General features: G+C 36.0%; 4 protein-coding genes across 4 annotated transcripts; all 4 read right to left on the bottom strand.

The window, feature by feature from the left end:
- On the bottom strand, nt 1-1,589 carry LOC104726979 (flavonol synthase 3-like). The gene is made up of 3 exons (XM_010445961.3): nt 1,032-1,589; nt 559-889; nt 1-425 (listed from the first exon to the last, which is right to left on the bottom strand). Exons 1-3 carry the CDS (start codon nt 1,403-1,405, stop codon nt 207-209), a joined length of 924 nt encoding a protein of 307 aa, XP_010444263.1. The 5' UTR covers nt 1,406-1,589; the 3' UTR covers nt 1-206.
- Nucleotides 1,590-2,185: 596 nt separating this feature from the next.
- On the bottom strand, nt 2,186-3,942 carry LOC104726980 (putative flavonol synthase 5). Its single transcript, XM_010445962.3, has 3 exons — nt 3,222-3,942; nt 2,747-3,074; nt 2,186-2,603 (listed from the first exon to the last, which is right to left on the bottom strand). The coding sequence occupies exons 1-3, from the start codon at nt 3,641-3,643 to the stop codon at nt 2,373-2,375; spliced, it is 981 nt and encodes a 326-aa protein (XP_010444264.1). The 5' UTR covers nt 3,644-3,942; the 3' UTR covers nt 2,186-2,372.
- A 3,922-nt stretch (nt 3,943-7,864) lies between these two features.
- Nucleotides 7,865-9,638, bottom strand: LOC104726984 (putative flavonol synthase 5). The gene is made up of 3 exons (XM_019232831.2): nt 8,789-9,638; nt 8,279-8,606; nt 7,865-8,175 (listed from the first exon to the last, which is right to left on the bottom strand). The coding sequence occupies exons 1-3, from the start codon at nt 9,202-9,204 to the stop codon at nt 7,945-7,947; spliced, it is 975 nt and encodes a 324-aa protein (XP_019088376.1). The 5' UTR covers nt 9,205-9,638; the 3' UTR covers nt 7,865-7,944.
- A 1,204-nt stretch (nt 9,639-10,842) lies between these two features.
- LOC104726983 (flavonol synthase 3-like) lies at nt 10,843-12,503 on the bottom strand. Its single transcript, XM_010445963.3, has 3 exons — nt 11,889-12,503; nt 11,458-11,785; nt 10,843-11,303 (listed from the first exon to the last, which is right to left on the bottom strand). The coding sequence occupies exons 1-3, from the start codon at nt 12,266-12,268 to the stop codon at nt 11,085-11,087; spliced, it is 927 nt and encodes a 308-aa protein (XP_010444265.1). The 5' UTR covers nt 12,269-12,503; the 3' UTR covers nt 10,843-11,084.
- Nucleotides 12,504-17,097: the final 4,594 nt, after the last annotated feature.

Below are 17,097 nucleotides of genomic sequence, written 5' to 3' on the forward strand. Positions count from 1 at the left end.
GATATAAAATAATGCTATTAAAACGTTACAATCCAACTTTGATTATTTTAAAATACGACAACACACCACATACACAATGCTGAGCTTGATAAATTATATAGAAAAATAACTTCAACACTCATTATCAAAGCAGACGCAATAACCCAATAAAGAAACAATTGGTCATGATTTGATCACATCTGTTTTTTGGTTATGAGATTCTCTTCTCAATCAAGAGTAAGCCAATTAAGCTTACGAAATTTGTAATCTTTGTAGACATAAGACTTAAATTTGGGAGCACCATCGTCGCCGGAAATTAGCTCCGGCAAAGGTCCGTAGACATGATCAAGGTTAGATTCCACAAAAACCGGCCACGAGATTCTCGTCTTCTCCTTATCCCTCGTCGCTCTGTGCTGCACACTCTTATACTTCCCATTGCTCATCCTCTGCAATATCGAATAATATGGCGCGTCTTTAAAAACCCATGCATGGTTTTATCACATGAAACCTATGGAATTAACACACATATATAATGGCTAACTAACTATATATGGTCTCTCAAGTTCATAAACTTCTTACTAGGAATTGATCACCAATGATGACGATGATCCCACCAGAAGTGGTATACTTTGTATCTATCCAGTGGTCATCTTTGAAAACCTGGAGTCCTAAGGGATCATTAGCGACCAAGAGCGTGATACCATTGATATCGGAGTGACCAGGAACTCCAAGGACCAAATCCATATCCGGACACGGCGGATAGTAATTGATCTTCATCAGATACTCCACCGTTTCGCCGCCTAGACCTTCCTTCAACGCCTCACGCTGTAACCCTAACCCTTCTGATAACCATTCCATGATTTTCTCTGCTAGCTTCTTCATGTGACTTGCGTACTCCTCATTCACCTCCCTGTCATAACCCGCGCGTGGTAAAAAAAAAAAATGTTAAGGCTAAGTTTTTATAAACATGTAACTTAGTTAAGATCGATATATGTATATATATATATATATATATATATATATATATATATTAGCAATGAGTGATCTTATACCTGTATTCAGGAGGGTTTTTAGGCCAGAATCTGTAGTTAACTTTCGATGGTGGCCAGATCCTGTGAAAGAGATGATCGACCCATGCGTTTCTAGCTGCATCCTCGTACTTGGTCATGTATCCTTCTATGTCCATGGAGTCCTCTGGCTTTGCTACGGCTTCCTTCTCCGACTCCGGAAGCTCAAAGAACTGTGATCCCACTTCTTGCAACCGCCTTATCAGCTCCATTGGGATTCCGTGGTTAACCACCTGAAAAATCCCCCACTCTTCGCTCGCTTTTACAACCGCACGTGCCACAAGCTTTTCATCATGGTTACTTAGATCAATGACGGGGATGTCCGGCGAAGAAATGTCTTGGTTTGTATTTATCTCCATTGTGGTTTTCAGTATTATTAATCTCTTGTGCTTTTTTTTCGTTGGAAATAATGGCGGATTTGGATCGTAATGTAACTTAATGGTTTAGAGACTTAAGTTGATCAGAGAGAGAAGTTGCGGTATGAAATTTACATAGGGGAGGTGGCGTATGATTGAAGTTGCCTGTTGTTGCTTGCGCTAATATAACTTCAATTGACAACGTAACTAATACATATATCAAGTTAAACTGTATTTATTTTTGAGGTTAAAAGTAAGTAGATCATATTTGAATGTAACATCAATCAGATTTTTAACTTCTAAATAATTGGTTATTTGAATTCCTACTGACTTTCCAAGAAATGAAAAGAAAAGAAAATAATATGAAAATTTAATAAAATAATGGTATCATCCTCAGAATAAAAGTCAACACAGTCATAGCGCATTAGTTACACGAAAAGTAATACAAATAAAGGTATTGAACTATTTTATCACGACGACAGAAATAGAAAGAATTACTATTATTTAGGTTATACGCATGGCTATTTTGAATTGTTTACTTTTTTCATAAAGATTAACTACTCTATACAGTGTAACATCGTGTATCTCGTTCCCGAGCAATAATCACAAACTAAATAGTTATCTACACAATGTAAATGACATATTTTTTTTTTATATCAATAAGAAAACTACTATAACTGAGTCTGAGAGAGTCCGTACTGAGTTAATTTTAATTTTAATTTATGTTTATATTGTTTTTATAATAAGTAAATAAGAAATACTCTAGCCACTAAAATGGACAAATTTTATGTTATTTGTGAGAATTATTATTCATTAAGTGTAAAAAACACTTTAAATAAAAAACAGTAATCATGTGAACGTAACTAGCAAAAAAAAGAAAAAAAAATAGATACGAAAGACTTGGACAGCAGTTCATCATAATTTATTGAAGGATTCTTTGTTCGTATGGTAATTCAATAGACGATTCTTTTTATGAACTGTATAGCTTGTCGAGCGCCCATTTTTCAAAGGTCTGGTGCAAGTAGTCTTGATAAACCAAAGTCTCGAATTTGGGAGGATTCTCGTCTCCGGTAAGCTCCGGCAGAGGCCCGATTAACAAATCATGCCTAGGCGCAACAAAAACCGGCCATGAAATCCTCACATTCTCCTTATCCAACGTTGCTCTGTGAAGCACGTTCTTGTACCTCCCGTTACTCATCCTCTGAAATTTATTTTAATCCACAAAATCAATTCCCAAACGTTTCCAACTCAATATACTTAAAAACAATATATATTTTATCATAATATAAAACTAAATTAAGGACAAACAGAAAGAAGAAAAAAAAAGTTAACAGTCAACAAGACCATGAGTTGATCGCCTATGAAAACAACCACAGCTGAGTTGATATACTCAACGTCAAGCCATTGTTCGTTCTTGACGACTTGAAGTCCAGGAACCTCGTTGGGGATGAGGAGTGTGATTGCCCCTACATCCGTGTGCGCAGCGGCTCCTATGGCTAAGTCCGATTTTGGAGACGGCTGATAGTAATTGACCCTGATCACATACTCTGCCATTTCGCCACCTAAATTTTGCAACAACGCCACGGGGGGTAACCCTAGTCCCTCTGATAACCAACCAAGAATTTTATCTGTTAGCTTCTTCACATGCCTTGTGTACTCCTCATTCACCTCCCTGAAACGGCCATGCCCCAATATATCAGCAAAGATCTAACTTTTGAATTTGAGATTTGTTAGGTGAAATAAATTATAGCGTAAAAACACGAATTATTTTGAATTGGTTTTTGGTTTATTATCTAATATGATTTTATTAGAAACGTACCTGTACTGGGGAGGATTTTTAGGCCAATATTTATAATTGATAACAGAGGGTGGGGAGAGTCTGTGACTCAGATGTTCGTCCCAAGCCTTAATACCTTCTAGATAGTTCCTCTTGTATCCTTCAATGTCTTCTTCTTTCGCCACCGCTTCCTTTTCTGCCTCCGGCAGGTCAAAGAATTGCTTCCCAACCGCTTGCAGCTGCCGCATCAGCTCGGTTGGAATCCCATGGTTAACCACCTGAAAAATTCCCCACTCTTCACTCGCTCTCGTCACCTCACGCATCAGGAACTCTTCATCAGAAACGCTTAGATCAACGACGGGAATGTCCAGTTCCAGGCTTTCGCGAGGGGTTGAGCTCGCCAGTTGCTTACACAAAGACGGGAGGGACGAAGAAGATGTGTTGTGGTTTCTCTCGTCATCCATGGCTTCACTCTAGTGTCTAAGTTTGGTTTTCCTTATATGTGATAGGTCACCTACCAGAAGCAGGTGTGAGCAAAAAGAGGAGATGGCTAGAGGGGCTTAAATATTTGAGCTAATTTTTTTTAAACCCTATACACATGTTCAATAAATAGATTATAGCACACTTATTTAAAAAGTAGATTACATTAATTTTAGTTGGTAAGAGTTGGTTATTTCCCTCAATATTATATTCTTACCAACTCTCCAAGAAATGAAAAGAGAATAATATGGTATCATCGTCATAAAATTATAGTCAACACAATAATATAATATTGCATTAGGTACACGGAAATTATATAAAAAAATAGGTATTGGACTATTTTAGCTTGACGACGAATTAGAAAGAATTATCCTTCAAATATTTTTAACAAAAATCTTATTATATAAAGCTTAGTACTTAAAGTTAGTAACTCACCAGATCGTAACACATATCAGTTTTAACGATTAAATATCCAAGTTAGTAATTCATTAGGTCGTGATATTTGTCAATTTTAACGATCAGAAAACACAGTTTTCAAGCTTGATAAAATGATGCATAAGATAATTGTAATCTTGTTATATTAAAAAAAACTTTGTTAATCTTAAAAGGAAATGATTGTAAATACATCTCTCTATATAAGCAAATAAATGATGACATATTTTTTACCAAACAAAATAATTTCGATTACCTTTGTTTTTTTTTGTAAATTTTTCTTCTTTGTTTTTTATTAACCTTTTGTTTGACATATCATCATTCTTGAACAAGTTTCGAAAGCATTTTGTTTATTGTCTAATCGAAGCAACTATATAAAAAGATTCCTAGATATTACCACATATTTTTGTCATCGTTTCTTTGAATTTTGTTTTGTTTCTCAATTTCATAATGCATACTATGCAATCTTTAACTTTGAAGTGTTAACAAAGTAGCCTATGCATAAACAGTAAGCTCATTGGAATAAATTTTCTCATAAAATATAAAAGGGATTAAGAAAAATAGACAAAAAATTATTAATTTTAAAAAATGTAAATATTCACTTCTATATAAACATAGATCGTCTCATATTATTCACTTTGTTCTATTGGTCAAACTTTTTTAATGGGAAGACAAATTTTCCTTATTTTTTAAAACCAAAATATGCTCCTACTTTTTTCTACTTTTTTCAGTTTGAAATAGGTAAGATTAATATGTTGACCAAAAAAAAATGGAAGATTAATATATGCATTTTCTTTTTCTAATACTGTATTTTAAAATTTATCGTAGTAGTTTTAGATTGTTTTGTTTAATTTATATTTTATCTTTAAATTATTTGAGATTCATATATTACCCTGCTTATAATTTTCTATTATTTCACTAACTATGTCAAACTAATTTTTTTTCTAATTTCTCAACATTGATTTGTTGGTCATAGACCTTTTCATTTTGTGCAAACATAATTGTTACCATTCGTTCAATCTCAAAAGAAGATAAGAGGAGAAGTTTATTAACCTAATGGTTGTATAAAGTAGGCAAATCAAACATAAGCCTACAACAAACATATATTGGAAAAAACTATATCGTTGCTGACAGATCCATAGGGGCTTGGAGACAGAGGCTACATCATGGTGTGTCAAATAAACTTTCATGAAATACATTGGGAAATTTACATTAGTTACTATCAAAAGATTTTGTAACATTGGAAAAGGGTCTTTAGTTTCATTAGTTGCTGGAGCAAGCCGCTTTGAGATAGCTAAAAGACGTGAACATGTTCTCTCCACACACGAGGAGGACATAGCCGAGGTTCTCTCTATAGTTGAGGAGGTTGGACGCAAGGTTATCTCCACAAGGAAGGAAGGTGAGGGAGGTTGGACGCAAGGTTATCTCCCCAAACGAGGAAGACGAAGCGAAAGTTTTCTCCATGGTGGAGGAGGTTGGACGCAAGGTTCTCTCTATAAAGGAGGAGGGCAGAACCAAGGTTCTCTCCATGGTGAGTCATACACTATTGTGATGTAATTTTCTTTTATTCAAAATATTTGTTGAGCCAACAATTTTAGTGACTAAAGAAATTATGCAAAAGTGAAAGTAAAAAAACATATAATAATTAGCTTAATTTGTTGATATAGACATTTTTTGTTGGTGGTAAATAATATTTGTAACATACAATATATCCAGACGTAAAAAATAGACTTTTAATGGTAACACACATAAAAAATTTATATATAGATATAAATTAGTGTATTATAATAAAAAAAATTATCAATAATATACAATAAATTTAATTTTACTTACAAAACTTAAAAACCCGTATAAACTTAAAAACCCGTACATCTTATGTAGTTATTTAGGTTATACGCTGGCTATTTTGTATTATTACTTTTTTACGCTGGCTATTTTGTATTATTACTTTTTTCGACAAAAATTATTGCGTCTACTTTAATAATGAGTGTACTACTAGATTACACTTTAACACTTACTATTACTATAGTAGACGCAACAAACCCAATAAAGAAACAAGTTTTAAATGTTTTACTCAACTTTATCGTGTACGTATAAATAATGTGGTTTAGAGACGTTGATCGGAGGGTAAGTTGCGATAAGAGTTGATATTAATAGGGTTGTAGATGGTGATGCCCTTGATACATAAAACATTATCAAATCTAAGTTTGCCCTTCTCGTGGATTTAATATTTTTTTATTTTTTTCAGTAACAAATACTAAAAAAACACTTAATTTATAATTTTCAACAATAAAAATCACTTCATCGCATACTGCCATACTCTTTTGGAGTAGAAGAGCATTTCATAAGTATCGACTTTGCTTAACGTCTATTGATGACAATGTAAGGTAAAGAGCATCACGATCGTGAGTTTCTAAAAATGCGGGTTTCTAGAAGATGATAAATAAATCAGTGAAAGAGATTCTCGAAAGTCGCTTTTTAATACCACTTAGATATCCAATTGTAAGGAATTATTTAAATTACACTTACACCAATTTCAACTTACCGATGCAAGTGTTCTAATACAACCAGTTATAATACTCATCTCATTATTAAGGTTAATTACTACATAATAGATATTGAATTATTTAATTTGATGACAAAAAAAAAATAGAAAATATTTAGGGTAGTTTTAGGGTAGTCTTAACAAAATAAAAAGTATTTAGAGCACAATTATCGGTCATCCCGTGAAAATGGGTTGTGAAATAATATTTTAGTAACATAATATCATTTAATTTAAGTTTTATTTGTTTTTAGAAAATCAACCAATCAAAACATGACATTTAGCAAAAGTAAGATGTGAGGGTGTCTTAACGCGGCAGAGACCTTATCTATTTCTCTTTCATTAACTTTTTATTACTTTTTAATTTTTTATTAGCCTCATCCTCATCCCATATAACCGATAAACATGCTCTTAGGTAGTTTGTAATATTGCTATTTGTTAACAGATAATGCAGTTAAAACATTACAATCCAAATTTAATCATATTAAATTATGAAAACGACACGACACGACACGACACGACACATGACGACACACACACAATGCTGTAATTTGATAATTAAATAACACTTCAACACTTATTATTGAAGAAGACGCAATAAACCCAATAAAGAAACAAGTCTTACATGATGAGCAACTCATCTCTCTGTTTCTCTGTTATGAGATTTTCTTCTCAGTCACGACTAAGCTTCTACAGCTTACGAGATTTGAAGTCTTTGTATTTTGAAGTCTTTGTAGACATAAAGCTAAAACTTGGTGTTGGATATGGGTTTTGTCCCCAACATTTACAGAAGTCTAAACAGAAGATTTTAGAAAGTTTTGTACTTGAAGTCTTGGATTTGGCCGTTAGGTTGAAGAGGCAAAATTGTCATTTGCGGGAGAGACAAAAAAACCTAGGTCAATGGCCCACTATAAAACCTGATGTCATTGTCACATCAGGAAATCCACTTTTTGGACAATTAGAGAGAGAAGAGCATTATTTTCATATTAACTGCGCTTAGCTCCCTAATTGTCATTTCAATTCTACGTTAATAAAAGGACCAGTTCCGATTCATCTCCATTAAAACTCGTTTATTTATATTGTCGGTTTAACACATCAACACTTTGGAAGCACTTTCGTCGCCGGAAATTAGCTCCGGCGAAAGTCTGAAATCGTGAGAAGGCTAGATCCACAAAAACAGGACACGAGATTCTCATCTTCGCCTTATACAAAAAAAAATAAAAATAAAAAATAGATACGAAAGATTCTCATATTCATCATAATTGTATTGAAGGATTCTTTGTTCATTGGGTTTTCAGTAGAGAGAATTCTTTATAAACTATATTGCAAGTCGACCTCCCAGTTTTCTATCGTCTGTTGCGAATAGTCTTTAAAAACTAAAGTCTCGAATTTTGGAGGATTCTCGTCTCCGGTAAGCTCTGGCAATGGTCCGACCAACATATCATGCCTAGGGGAAACAAAAACCGGCCACGAAATCCTCAATCTTTCCTTATTCAACGTTGCTCTATGAAGAACGTTCTTGAACCTCCCGTTGGTCATCCTCTGCAATCAATTTGAACCCACAAATCAATATTCCTAAACGTTCCCAAACCTAAACTTTTAAAACTTAATTAAGGGAAAAAAAAAACTTAATTACTAAGAGTACCATGAGTTGATCGCCGATGAAAACAACCACAGCTGAGTTGATATACTCAACGTCCAACCATTGTTCGTCCTTGAAGACTTGAAGTCCAGGAACCTCATTGGGGACGAGGAGTGCGAGTGCCCCTATATCCGTGTGCGCCGGGCCTCCTAAGGCTAATTCCGATTTTGGAGACGGCGGATAGTAATTGATCCTAATCAAATACTCTGCCGTTTCGCCACCTAAACTTTGCGTCAACGCCACGGCTGGTAACCCTAGTCCCTCTGATAACCAACCAAGAATTTTTTCAGCTAGCTTCTTCATATGCCTTGTGTACTCCTCATTCACCTCCCTGTATATATAATGGCCACGTCCCAAATATCAACGAAGATCCAACTTTTGAATTTGACAATTTCTTAAGGAAGCGAAGTTTAACAAAAAAAAAAATATGGAGTCATCTACTTATTATGTTGCCAATTGGTTTTGAAAATTCTAACTCATATTACTATTTTATTAGGAAACGTACGTATATACCTGTATTGGGGAGGATTCTTCGGCCAATATTTATAGTTGATGATAGAGGGTGGGGAGAGTCTGTGAAACAGATGTTCGTCCCAAGCGTCAATGCCTTCTAGATAATTCCTCTTGTATCCTTCGAAGTCTTCCTCTTTCGCCACGGCTTTCTTTTCTGCCTCGGGAAGGTCGAAAAACTGCTTCCCAACCACTTGCAGCTGCTGCATCAGCTCTGTTGGAATTCCGTGGTTGACCACCTGAAAAACTCCCCATTCTTGGCTCGCTTCCGTCACCTCACGCACCAAAAGCTCTTCATCAGAAATGTTTAGATCAACCACGGGAACGTCGGCGCTTCCTCCGAGAGTTGAGCTCGCCAACTGCTTGCTCAAATATGGGAAAGACGAAGGAGATGTGTTGTAGTTTCTCTCGTCCTCCATGGCTTCACTCTAGTCTCGAAGTTGGTTTTCCTTATAGTGGTAGGTGTGAGAAGGATAAGCGAAGGCCAGAAAGGGCTTAAATATTATAAATGGGACCATTATTCGGATGTAACATTAGAATTACGAAAATCAACAAAAATAAAGACAACTAGTAGTTGGCAAACGCTGCCACACTCTAATAATTAATTGTTGGGTTCATCGTATAATTGAAATAAGAGCAAATGTCTACATCACATTGGATATTTAATTAACGGGACAAAGAGTGCATGATAAAATCTATATTCTAAAGAACATAGATTAGGTAGGTGCTAGGCGCCCAATCATAAACCGTGGCGACTATCTACGAAATTATGCGGTTCTGTTATTAACCAGAGTTAGACGACGTTAGACGGTTTTGACTACATCAACTGGTTTATCTTCTAGAAGTAAACCTCATAGACAGTCATCCTTTGCTTGCTTCAGACCAGCTATATATAGTTTTGGCACATAAGTATGTTCTAGCTTTACGTCGCACATTGATGACAACGTAAATGAATACAGCAAGGTAAGCTTATCTTAAAAATAAGACCAAATTTTTAAGGTTAATTACTACTGTAAGACCGACAGCGAAGCCACACCGTTCAGAGCCATTTAATCATAATAAATTACTTTTGAATTTAATTCTAGTATGATAGTATCGACCACATGATTATTTTTATTTTGCCTAATGATCTAACTTTTCCACAGATAATTTATTTTATTCTAAATGATTGGTGGTCTCCTTCGGTATTAAATTCTTACCAACTTTGGAAGAATATAAAAAGATGATTAGAGCATGGGCAGTGGGAAGAACTTCATTCAGTCTCTCAAATATACTATTATAATAAATTTTTATTTTTATTGAAAATTTAAATTATTAATAAAATTAAAAATTAATTATATAACTATTTTTATTTTTATTGAAAATTTAAATTATTAATAAAATTAAAAATTAATTATATAACTACACGTTGTAAAACAAGCCTATAGAGAGATTTTCAAAATCTCTCAAATGAGAGATTTACTTTTCTTTTTCTTCTACTTTTTATAGACTTGTTTTAAGAACATATATAATACATACTGAATTATATATATTGGGGCATGGCCGTTTGCCAAAGTTTCAAAATAATAATCTTTGTTTGCAATGTTTCCCAAAGATTGTCATTTTGAAATATTGCAAACAAATTAAGAAAAACTGGATTTATACAAGCTTTTTGAATAAATATATAATATTATAGGTAAAAAGATTATATACAGTAATACAAGTGTGAACATATATGTTCTTACAACACAAGTCGGAACCTTCGTGAAAGAGAGAGAGTAATATATAATACATACTGAATTATTTAGGTAAAAAAGAGTATATATTTTTTTCCATTTCAAATGATTTATAGTTTTAAATATATAATTCACACATATTAAAAAATAATAAAGTTTTTTGTTTATCTTTAAATAATACACTATGTTATTTGATATAAATAATAATAAACTAAAAAATAAAGTAATAAAAAAAGTAAGAATAAAACTGTAATTTTTACAAAAAATCTGCATTGAAAATTGAAGACTATTATGAGACAAGATTCTAATCCTAAAATGATAATTGAATTGTAACAAAGGAAGTATATATAGGTTTGTTTGTATTATTGCTATTTGATAACAGATAATGTGATAGAACGTTACAATCCAAATTTAATTATATTAGGTAAACAAACAAGAGACATGACAAACACACAATGCTGTAATTTGATATTTAGATAAAACTTCAACACTCATTATTAGAGAAGACGCAATAAACCCAATAAAGAAACAAGTCTTACATGATGAGCAACTCATCTCTGTTTCTCTGTTATGAGATTTTCATCTCAGTCGAGACTAAGCTTCTTCAGCTTACGAAATTTGAAGTCTTTGTAGACATAAGGCTTAAACTTGGGAGCACTATCTTCGCCGGAAATTAGCTCCGGCAAAGGTCCGAAAACGTGATCAAGGCTAGATTCCACAAAAACTGGCCACGAAATTCTCGTCTTCTCCTTATCCCTCGTCGCTCTATGCTGAACACTCTTATACTTCCCATTGCTCATCCTCTGCAATATGCACAATATATATATATATAATTAACCCAAAATTTCATATGAAACTTCTTTAAAAACCCATGCATGGTTCTATGAAACCTATGGAATTAACACACATATATAATGGCTAACTAGCTATGGTTTCTCAAGTTCATAAACTTCTTACTAGGATTTGATCACCAATGATGACGATGATCCCAGAGGGGTTGCACTTTGCGTCGATCCAGAGGTCATCTTTGAACGCCTGAAGTCCTAAAGCCTCATTAGCGACTAAGAGTGTGATTCCATTGACATCAGTGTGATCAGGAGCTCCCACGACCAAATCAGGATCTATACACGGTGGATAGTAATTAATCTTCATTAGATACTCCACCATCTCGCCGCCTAGACCTTCCTTCAATGCCTCACGCCTTAACCCTAATCCTTCTGATAACCATTCCATGATTTTCTCGGATAGCTTCTTTAAGTGACTTGCGTACTCCTCATTCACTTCACTGTTAAAATCCATAGTAAAACGATTTGTTCTAAGTATTTGGATGATTAATGCTGAGTTCGAACGATAAAACCAGTTGACAAAGAGTGGATTAATGTTCTTACATGTATTCTCGAGGATTCTTAGGCCAGAATCTATAAGTGACTCTGGACGGGGGCCAGATACGGTGAAAGAGATGATCAACCCATGCGTCTCTACCTTCTAGATCTTTCTGGTACATGGTTCTGTATCCTTCTGTGTCCATGGAGTCCTTTGGCTTCGAGACGGCCTCCTTCTCTGCCTCGGGCAGCTCGAAAAACTTCTTCCCCACTTCTTGCAACCGCCGTATCAGCTCCGGCGGGATTCCGTGGTTGACCACCTGAAAAATCCCCCACTCTTCGCTCGCTTTGACCACCGCACGTGCCACAAGCTCTTCATCCTGGTTACTTAGATCAATGACAGGGATATCCAGCGAAGCATTCTCTTGGTTTGTATTTGTCTCCATGGTGGTTTTTTTTTTAGTACTTTTAATCTCTTCTAGCTATGGGCGGATTTGGTTCGTAATATAGCTAGCTTAATGGTTTAGAGACGTACGTAAATTCTTATTAATATCTCTCTCTCAAGATAAAAATAACTCAAAACCTTACAACACAAAGCAATACCACAACTCGGTATATATACTTTTTCTCTAGGCTCTTAGAAATAGAAACAATTAGAAAAATAGAAGTTTAACATAACTCGATAACTTCCTATTCGCTTAAGATACGTATATTTAGATTGCTCCTAAATATACTTAGCTTGAGCCCCAATCTACTTCAAGATTACAACATTTTCCCCCTTAACCTTGAAGTTATCTTCTCCCACATCTTGAACTCCAATGAGATCTCTCATCTCTTTAAATCTGATTCTTCCAAGCGCCTTAGTTAGAATATATGCCTTCTACTCATTACCAGGAACATGTTCTACCTCCACTTGCTCATTTTCAACACATTCTCTAATAAAATGAAATCTAGTATGAATGTGTTTACTACGACCATGAAAGACTGGATTCTTGGTGACTGCAATCGCAGATTTGTTATCAACTCGTATGGTCACCTTCTTGCTAGACTCTCCGACAGCTTCACCTTGAAGATCTTGGAGCCAGATTGCTTGTTTATCAGCTTTTGTAGCTGCCATGAATTCAGCCTCACAAGAGGATAACACTACAGTCTCTTGTTTTTGTGAACACCAAGTGATTGGACACCCTTCTAGATAGAATATATGGCCCGTCGTACTCTTTCCATCATCTATATCAACATTGTGTGAACTATCGCTATAGCCCACCAAGCCTTTCTCAGCCGATTTTTGATAAAAGAGTCCAAGAGAAACTGTTCCACGTAGGTACCTTAAGACCTGCTTCAATGCCGCTCCATGTGATTCTTTGGGATCTTGCATGTATCGGCTCAAGACTCCAACACTATAAGACAAGTCTGGTCGTGTGTGAAGCAAGTATCGGAGGCACCCAATAGTTCTTCTATATCCCTTTTCTTCTATCCCTCTCTCCTTTTGTGAATTGGATAGTTTTAAGTTGAGCTCCATTGGTACTTGCGTCGAGTTGCAGCTGTCCATTCCGGCATCACACAGTATCTTGCGTGTATATCTCTCTTGCTTCAAACTAATCCCACTTTCCTGCTGACATACTTCAATTCCAAGATAATAGGTGAATCTTCCAAGATCGCTCATCTCAAATTTGGTTGCCATTTCTTCTTTGAATTCCCCAATCGTTCTCATTGAAGAACCTGTCACCAGCAAATCATCAATGTATACACCTACAATAAGAAGTTTTTCTTTATCGTTTCTTTGGTACAAAGATGGTTCCTTTGAGCATCAATGAAAGTTCAGCTCCTTGAGTATGTGATTAAGCTTAGCATTCCAGGCTCTAGGAGCTTGTTTTAACCCATAAAGAGCTTTTCTCAACTTGTAAACTTTATGCTCACTTCCGCAAACCTCAAAACCCTCCGGTTGATTAACATAGACTTCTTCCTTTAATTCACCATGCAAAAATGTGGTTTTGATGTCGAGATAATGAATTTGCCAACCTCTTGATGCTGCTAGAGCGATGATGAAGCGAACAGTTTCCATGCGAGCTACCGGAGCAAACACCTCGTCGTAGTCAATACCATGTTTTTGAACATAGCCTTTAGCCATTAAACATGCTTTATGCTTGTTGATACTTCCATCCGAGTTGCGTTTGACTTTGAAGACCCACTTTAGACCAATCGGTTTAACACTTGGTGGAAGATCAACTAAACTCCACGTTTGGTTCTTCTCAATAAATGAAAGCTCATCCTCACATGCTTCTATCCAAATTCTGTGTTCTTTAGCCTCGTCAAAGTTCCAAGGTTCGTCATTAACCACATATAGAAGTCTCTCGCATTCTGTCTCCGCAACCATAATATAATCGTTTGTCCATGCAGGTTTCATTCGAGGTCTTGTTGATCTTCTAAGTGGAACGATATCACCAGGGTCTTCTACTTCTTCTGTAACAATTTCAGTTTCATCTTCACTATCACGTTCTTCTTCTAGAACATCATCACCTAGAACATTATCAAGAACTCGATTTTCACCATCAATTTCTTCAACTTTGGAGGTAACAGTTTCTCTCTCGTTGCTTCCACCTCTTCCAGCAATGATGAAAGTTCCCGATTCTTTGATGTGTCCTTCCTCCTTATCATTCCAGAACCAACTCTTGTTTTCGTCAAAGATTGCATCACGAGACACGCATATCTTCTTAGTTGTAGGATCAAAGAGACGGTATGCTTTCGAACCGGGTTCCGTTCCCAAATGTACCAAGATTCTAGATCTGTCGTCGAGCTTCTTTCTTCCAACAGCTTCGGTTCTTGCATAGCTCAAGCACCCAAAGACTCTTAGATGTTCAACATTTGGCTTCTTCTCTCTAAGCAGTTCGTACGGAGTCGTACCAATGGCTGATCTTGTTCCAACCCTATTGATCAAATAAGTGGAGTGCCTCACAGCTTCTCCCCATAGATAGTTAGGTAGAATCATGTGTTTAAAGATGCTTCGAGTCATCTCCATAAGTGTTCTGTTTCGCCTTTCAACTACACCATTTTGTTGTGGTGAATACGGTGCAGTTAAATGCCTTTTGATTCCAGACTCATCACAGAAACTCTGAAACTCATGAGATGTAAACTCTCCACCTCTATCAGTTCTAAATGTCTTGACCACAGCTCCAGTTTCTTGCTCAACAATTCTCTTGAACGCTTTAAACTTATCTAAGGCTTCACTCTTCTCCTTCAAGAGAATAGTCCACATGTATCGTGAATAATCATCAATAATCACAAATACATACCTCTTATGAGATGGAGTTGGCGGTGTGATAGGACCACACAGGTCTCCATGAATGAGTTCGAGAGCCTTAGAAGCTCGATATGGAGTCGATTGTGGAAAAGATTGTCTTGTTTGTTTGCCAAGTAAACACGACGCACATGTCTCCCTTTCGACTATGATGCTTTGTTGATCATTGTCTTCATTGTCTCGACATTAATATGACCCAAACGAGCATGCCACTTAGTTAATTCTGTCGAAGAAGCTAACTGCAGACATTTGAGGTTGTCAACCTCCAGAACCACTTTGTATAGACGATTCCTTGACCTTCCAGTCTCTATTAGTAAACCACCCATTCGCTCATAGATTCTCAATCTACTCTCCTTCATTTGCACCTCACAACCTACTTCAGTGGCTTGCCCAAGACTTATTATATTGCTTCGTAGATTTGGTATGTAATAAACATTGCTCAGCACCTTCTTATCTCTGTTTGCAAACACAAAACATACATAACCTTTTCCTTGTATTTTGATGCGCAAGTCATCACCAAACCTCACCATTCCCTGAATTGTTTCATCTAGATTCACAAAGAAATCTCGATTTCCACTCATATGGTTGCTAGCACCATTATCGAGATACCACACATTCTTTGTGTCTAGATCAGATTCGAACATGCTTGGTTTCACCTTACTCTTATTCAGGAAAATTGCTTCATGCATCATTAACTCATCAGCCTCTTGAGTCTCTTCGGTCGTCTTCTTCTCATGAGTTTCTTGAAGCTTTAGCAATCTATCAGGGCAATTAGAGGCGTAATGTCCCACCTTGTCGCATCGATAACATGTTATTGATGAAGTATCCTTTTCTTTGTCTTGTAATACGTTACCATAACCATAACGACCACGACCTCTTCCTCTCCAACTTGATCGACCTCCTCGTCCTCTTCCTCTGTTTCCGCTATTTATCTCTTGATAATAGCTCTGTGAATCAGAGTTTGCATACATCAATTTTTCTTGATCTTCGGTTTGTTCTTCTTCTTCTTCGCAAATTCTTTCTTCGTAAGCTTTGAGTCGCCCAACAATATCTTTGAAGCTAATACTGTTTAAATCAAGTACTTGCTCAAGGGAAGCTACGATGTGTATGTATTTCTTCCGTGGTAAACACTTCAAAAATTTCTTCACAAGCTTTGTCTCGTCGATAGTTTCTCCGAGAGAGACAGACTTTGAAGCAATTTCTGAGAGTTTTCCCACAAATACATTGATGGTGTCGGTTTCTCTCATCTTGATCCTGTCAAATTCAGCCATCAACGTTTGTAGCCTAGCCTCCTTTACCCTTTCAGCTCCAATATGCCTTGCTTTGATTGCCTCCCAAAATCCTTTGGATGTATCAAGGTCTCCTACTTGTAATATCAACGCCTCCGGGATAGATTGAAATAACAGAGCAATCGCCATGTTATTCTTCTCTTCATCCTTCGTGTTTGGGTCAATTGTCTCCCACACCTTATTAACCTTTAGGGCAATCTTCATTCTCATGGACCAAACAATGTAATTTGAGGAGCTCAGCATCAGACACTTGATAGAGGAAGGTCCCATCTCTTTAGACTTCAGGTCACCATCTTCAATCTTCTTGACATCGGCCATGGTGATCTTCGTACACAAGCTGGGATTCTCCTTACGCTCTAATACCAATTATTGAACACTCAAGAACTCTTAAAGAAATATCTCTTCTTATTAATCTCTCTCTCTCAAGGTAAAAATAACTCAAAACCTTACAACACAAAGCAATACCACAACTCGGTATATATGCTTTTTCTCTAGGCTCTTAGAAATAGAAACAATTAGGAAAATAGAAGTTTAACATAACTCGATAACTTCCTATTCGCTTAAAATACATATATTTAGATTGCTCCTAAATATACTTAGCTGGAGCTCCAATCTACTTCGACATTACAACATAACGTTGATTGGAAAGAGAATGTATGAATTTTAGATAGATACGATATTGATTCTGGTT

The sequence above is a fragment of the Camelina sativa genome, chromosome 11 (genome assembly GCF_030686135.1).
Source record: "Camelina sativa cultivar CO46 ecotype springtype chromosome 11, ASM3068613v1".
Taxonomy (NCBI): domain Eukaryota; kingdom Viridiplantae; phylum Streptophyta; class Magnoliopsida; order Brassicales; family Brassicaceae; genus Camelina; species Camelina sativa.

Bases quoted from the DNA above. Each gene is read 5' to 3' on its own strand.
- LOC104726984 (XM_019232831.2), bottom strand. From the start codon at position 9,204: ATGGAGGACGAGAGAAACTACAACACATCTCCTTCGTCTTTCCCATAT. The intron at 8,607-8,788 runs GTATATACGTAC...TTATATATACAG, and splicing joins AAGAATCCTCCCCAATACAG to GGAGGTGAATGAGGAGTACA. The intron at 8,176-8,278 runs GTACTCTTAGTA...AATTGATTGCAG, and splicing joins TCATCGGCGATCAACTCATG to AGGATGACCAACGGGAGGTT.
- LOC104726980 (XM_010445962.3), bottom strand. From the start codon at position 3,643: ATGGATGACGAGAGAAACCACAACACATCTTCTTCGTCCCTCCCGTCT. The intron at 3,075-3,221 runs GTACGTTTCTAA...TGGCCGTTTCAG, and splicing joins AAAAATCCTCCCCAGTACAG to GGAGGTGAATGAGGAGTACA. The intron at 2,604-2,746 runs GTCTTGTTGACT...AATAAATTTCAG, and splicing joins TCATAGGCGATCAACTCATG to AGGATGAGTAACGGGAGGTA.
- LOC104726979 (XM_010445961.3), bottom strand. From the start codon at position 1,405: ATGGAGATAAATACAAACCAAGACATTTCTTCGCCGGACATCCCCGTC. The intron at 890-1,031 runs GTATAAGATCAC...GGGTTATGACAG, and splicing joins AAAAACCCTCCTGAATACAG to GGAGGTGAATGAGGAGTACG. The intron at 426-558 runs GTAAGAAGTTTA...TCGATATTGCAG, and splicing joins TCATTGGTGATCAATTCCTA to AGGATGAGCAATGGGAAGTA.
- LOC104726983 (XM_010445963.3), bottom strand. From the start codon at position 12,268: ATGGAGACAAATACAAACCAAGAGAATGCTTCGCTGGATATCCCTGTC. The intron at 11,786-11,888 runs GTAAGAACATTA...GGATTTTAACAG, and splicing joins AAGAATCCTCGAGAATACAT to TGAAGTGAATGAGGAGTACG. The intron at 11,304-11,457 runs GTAAGAAGTTTA...TGCATATTGCAG, and splicing joins TCATTGGTGATCAAATCCTA to AGGATGAGCAATGGGAAGTA.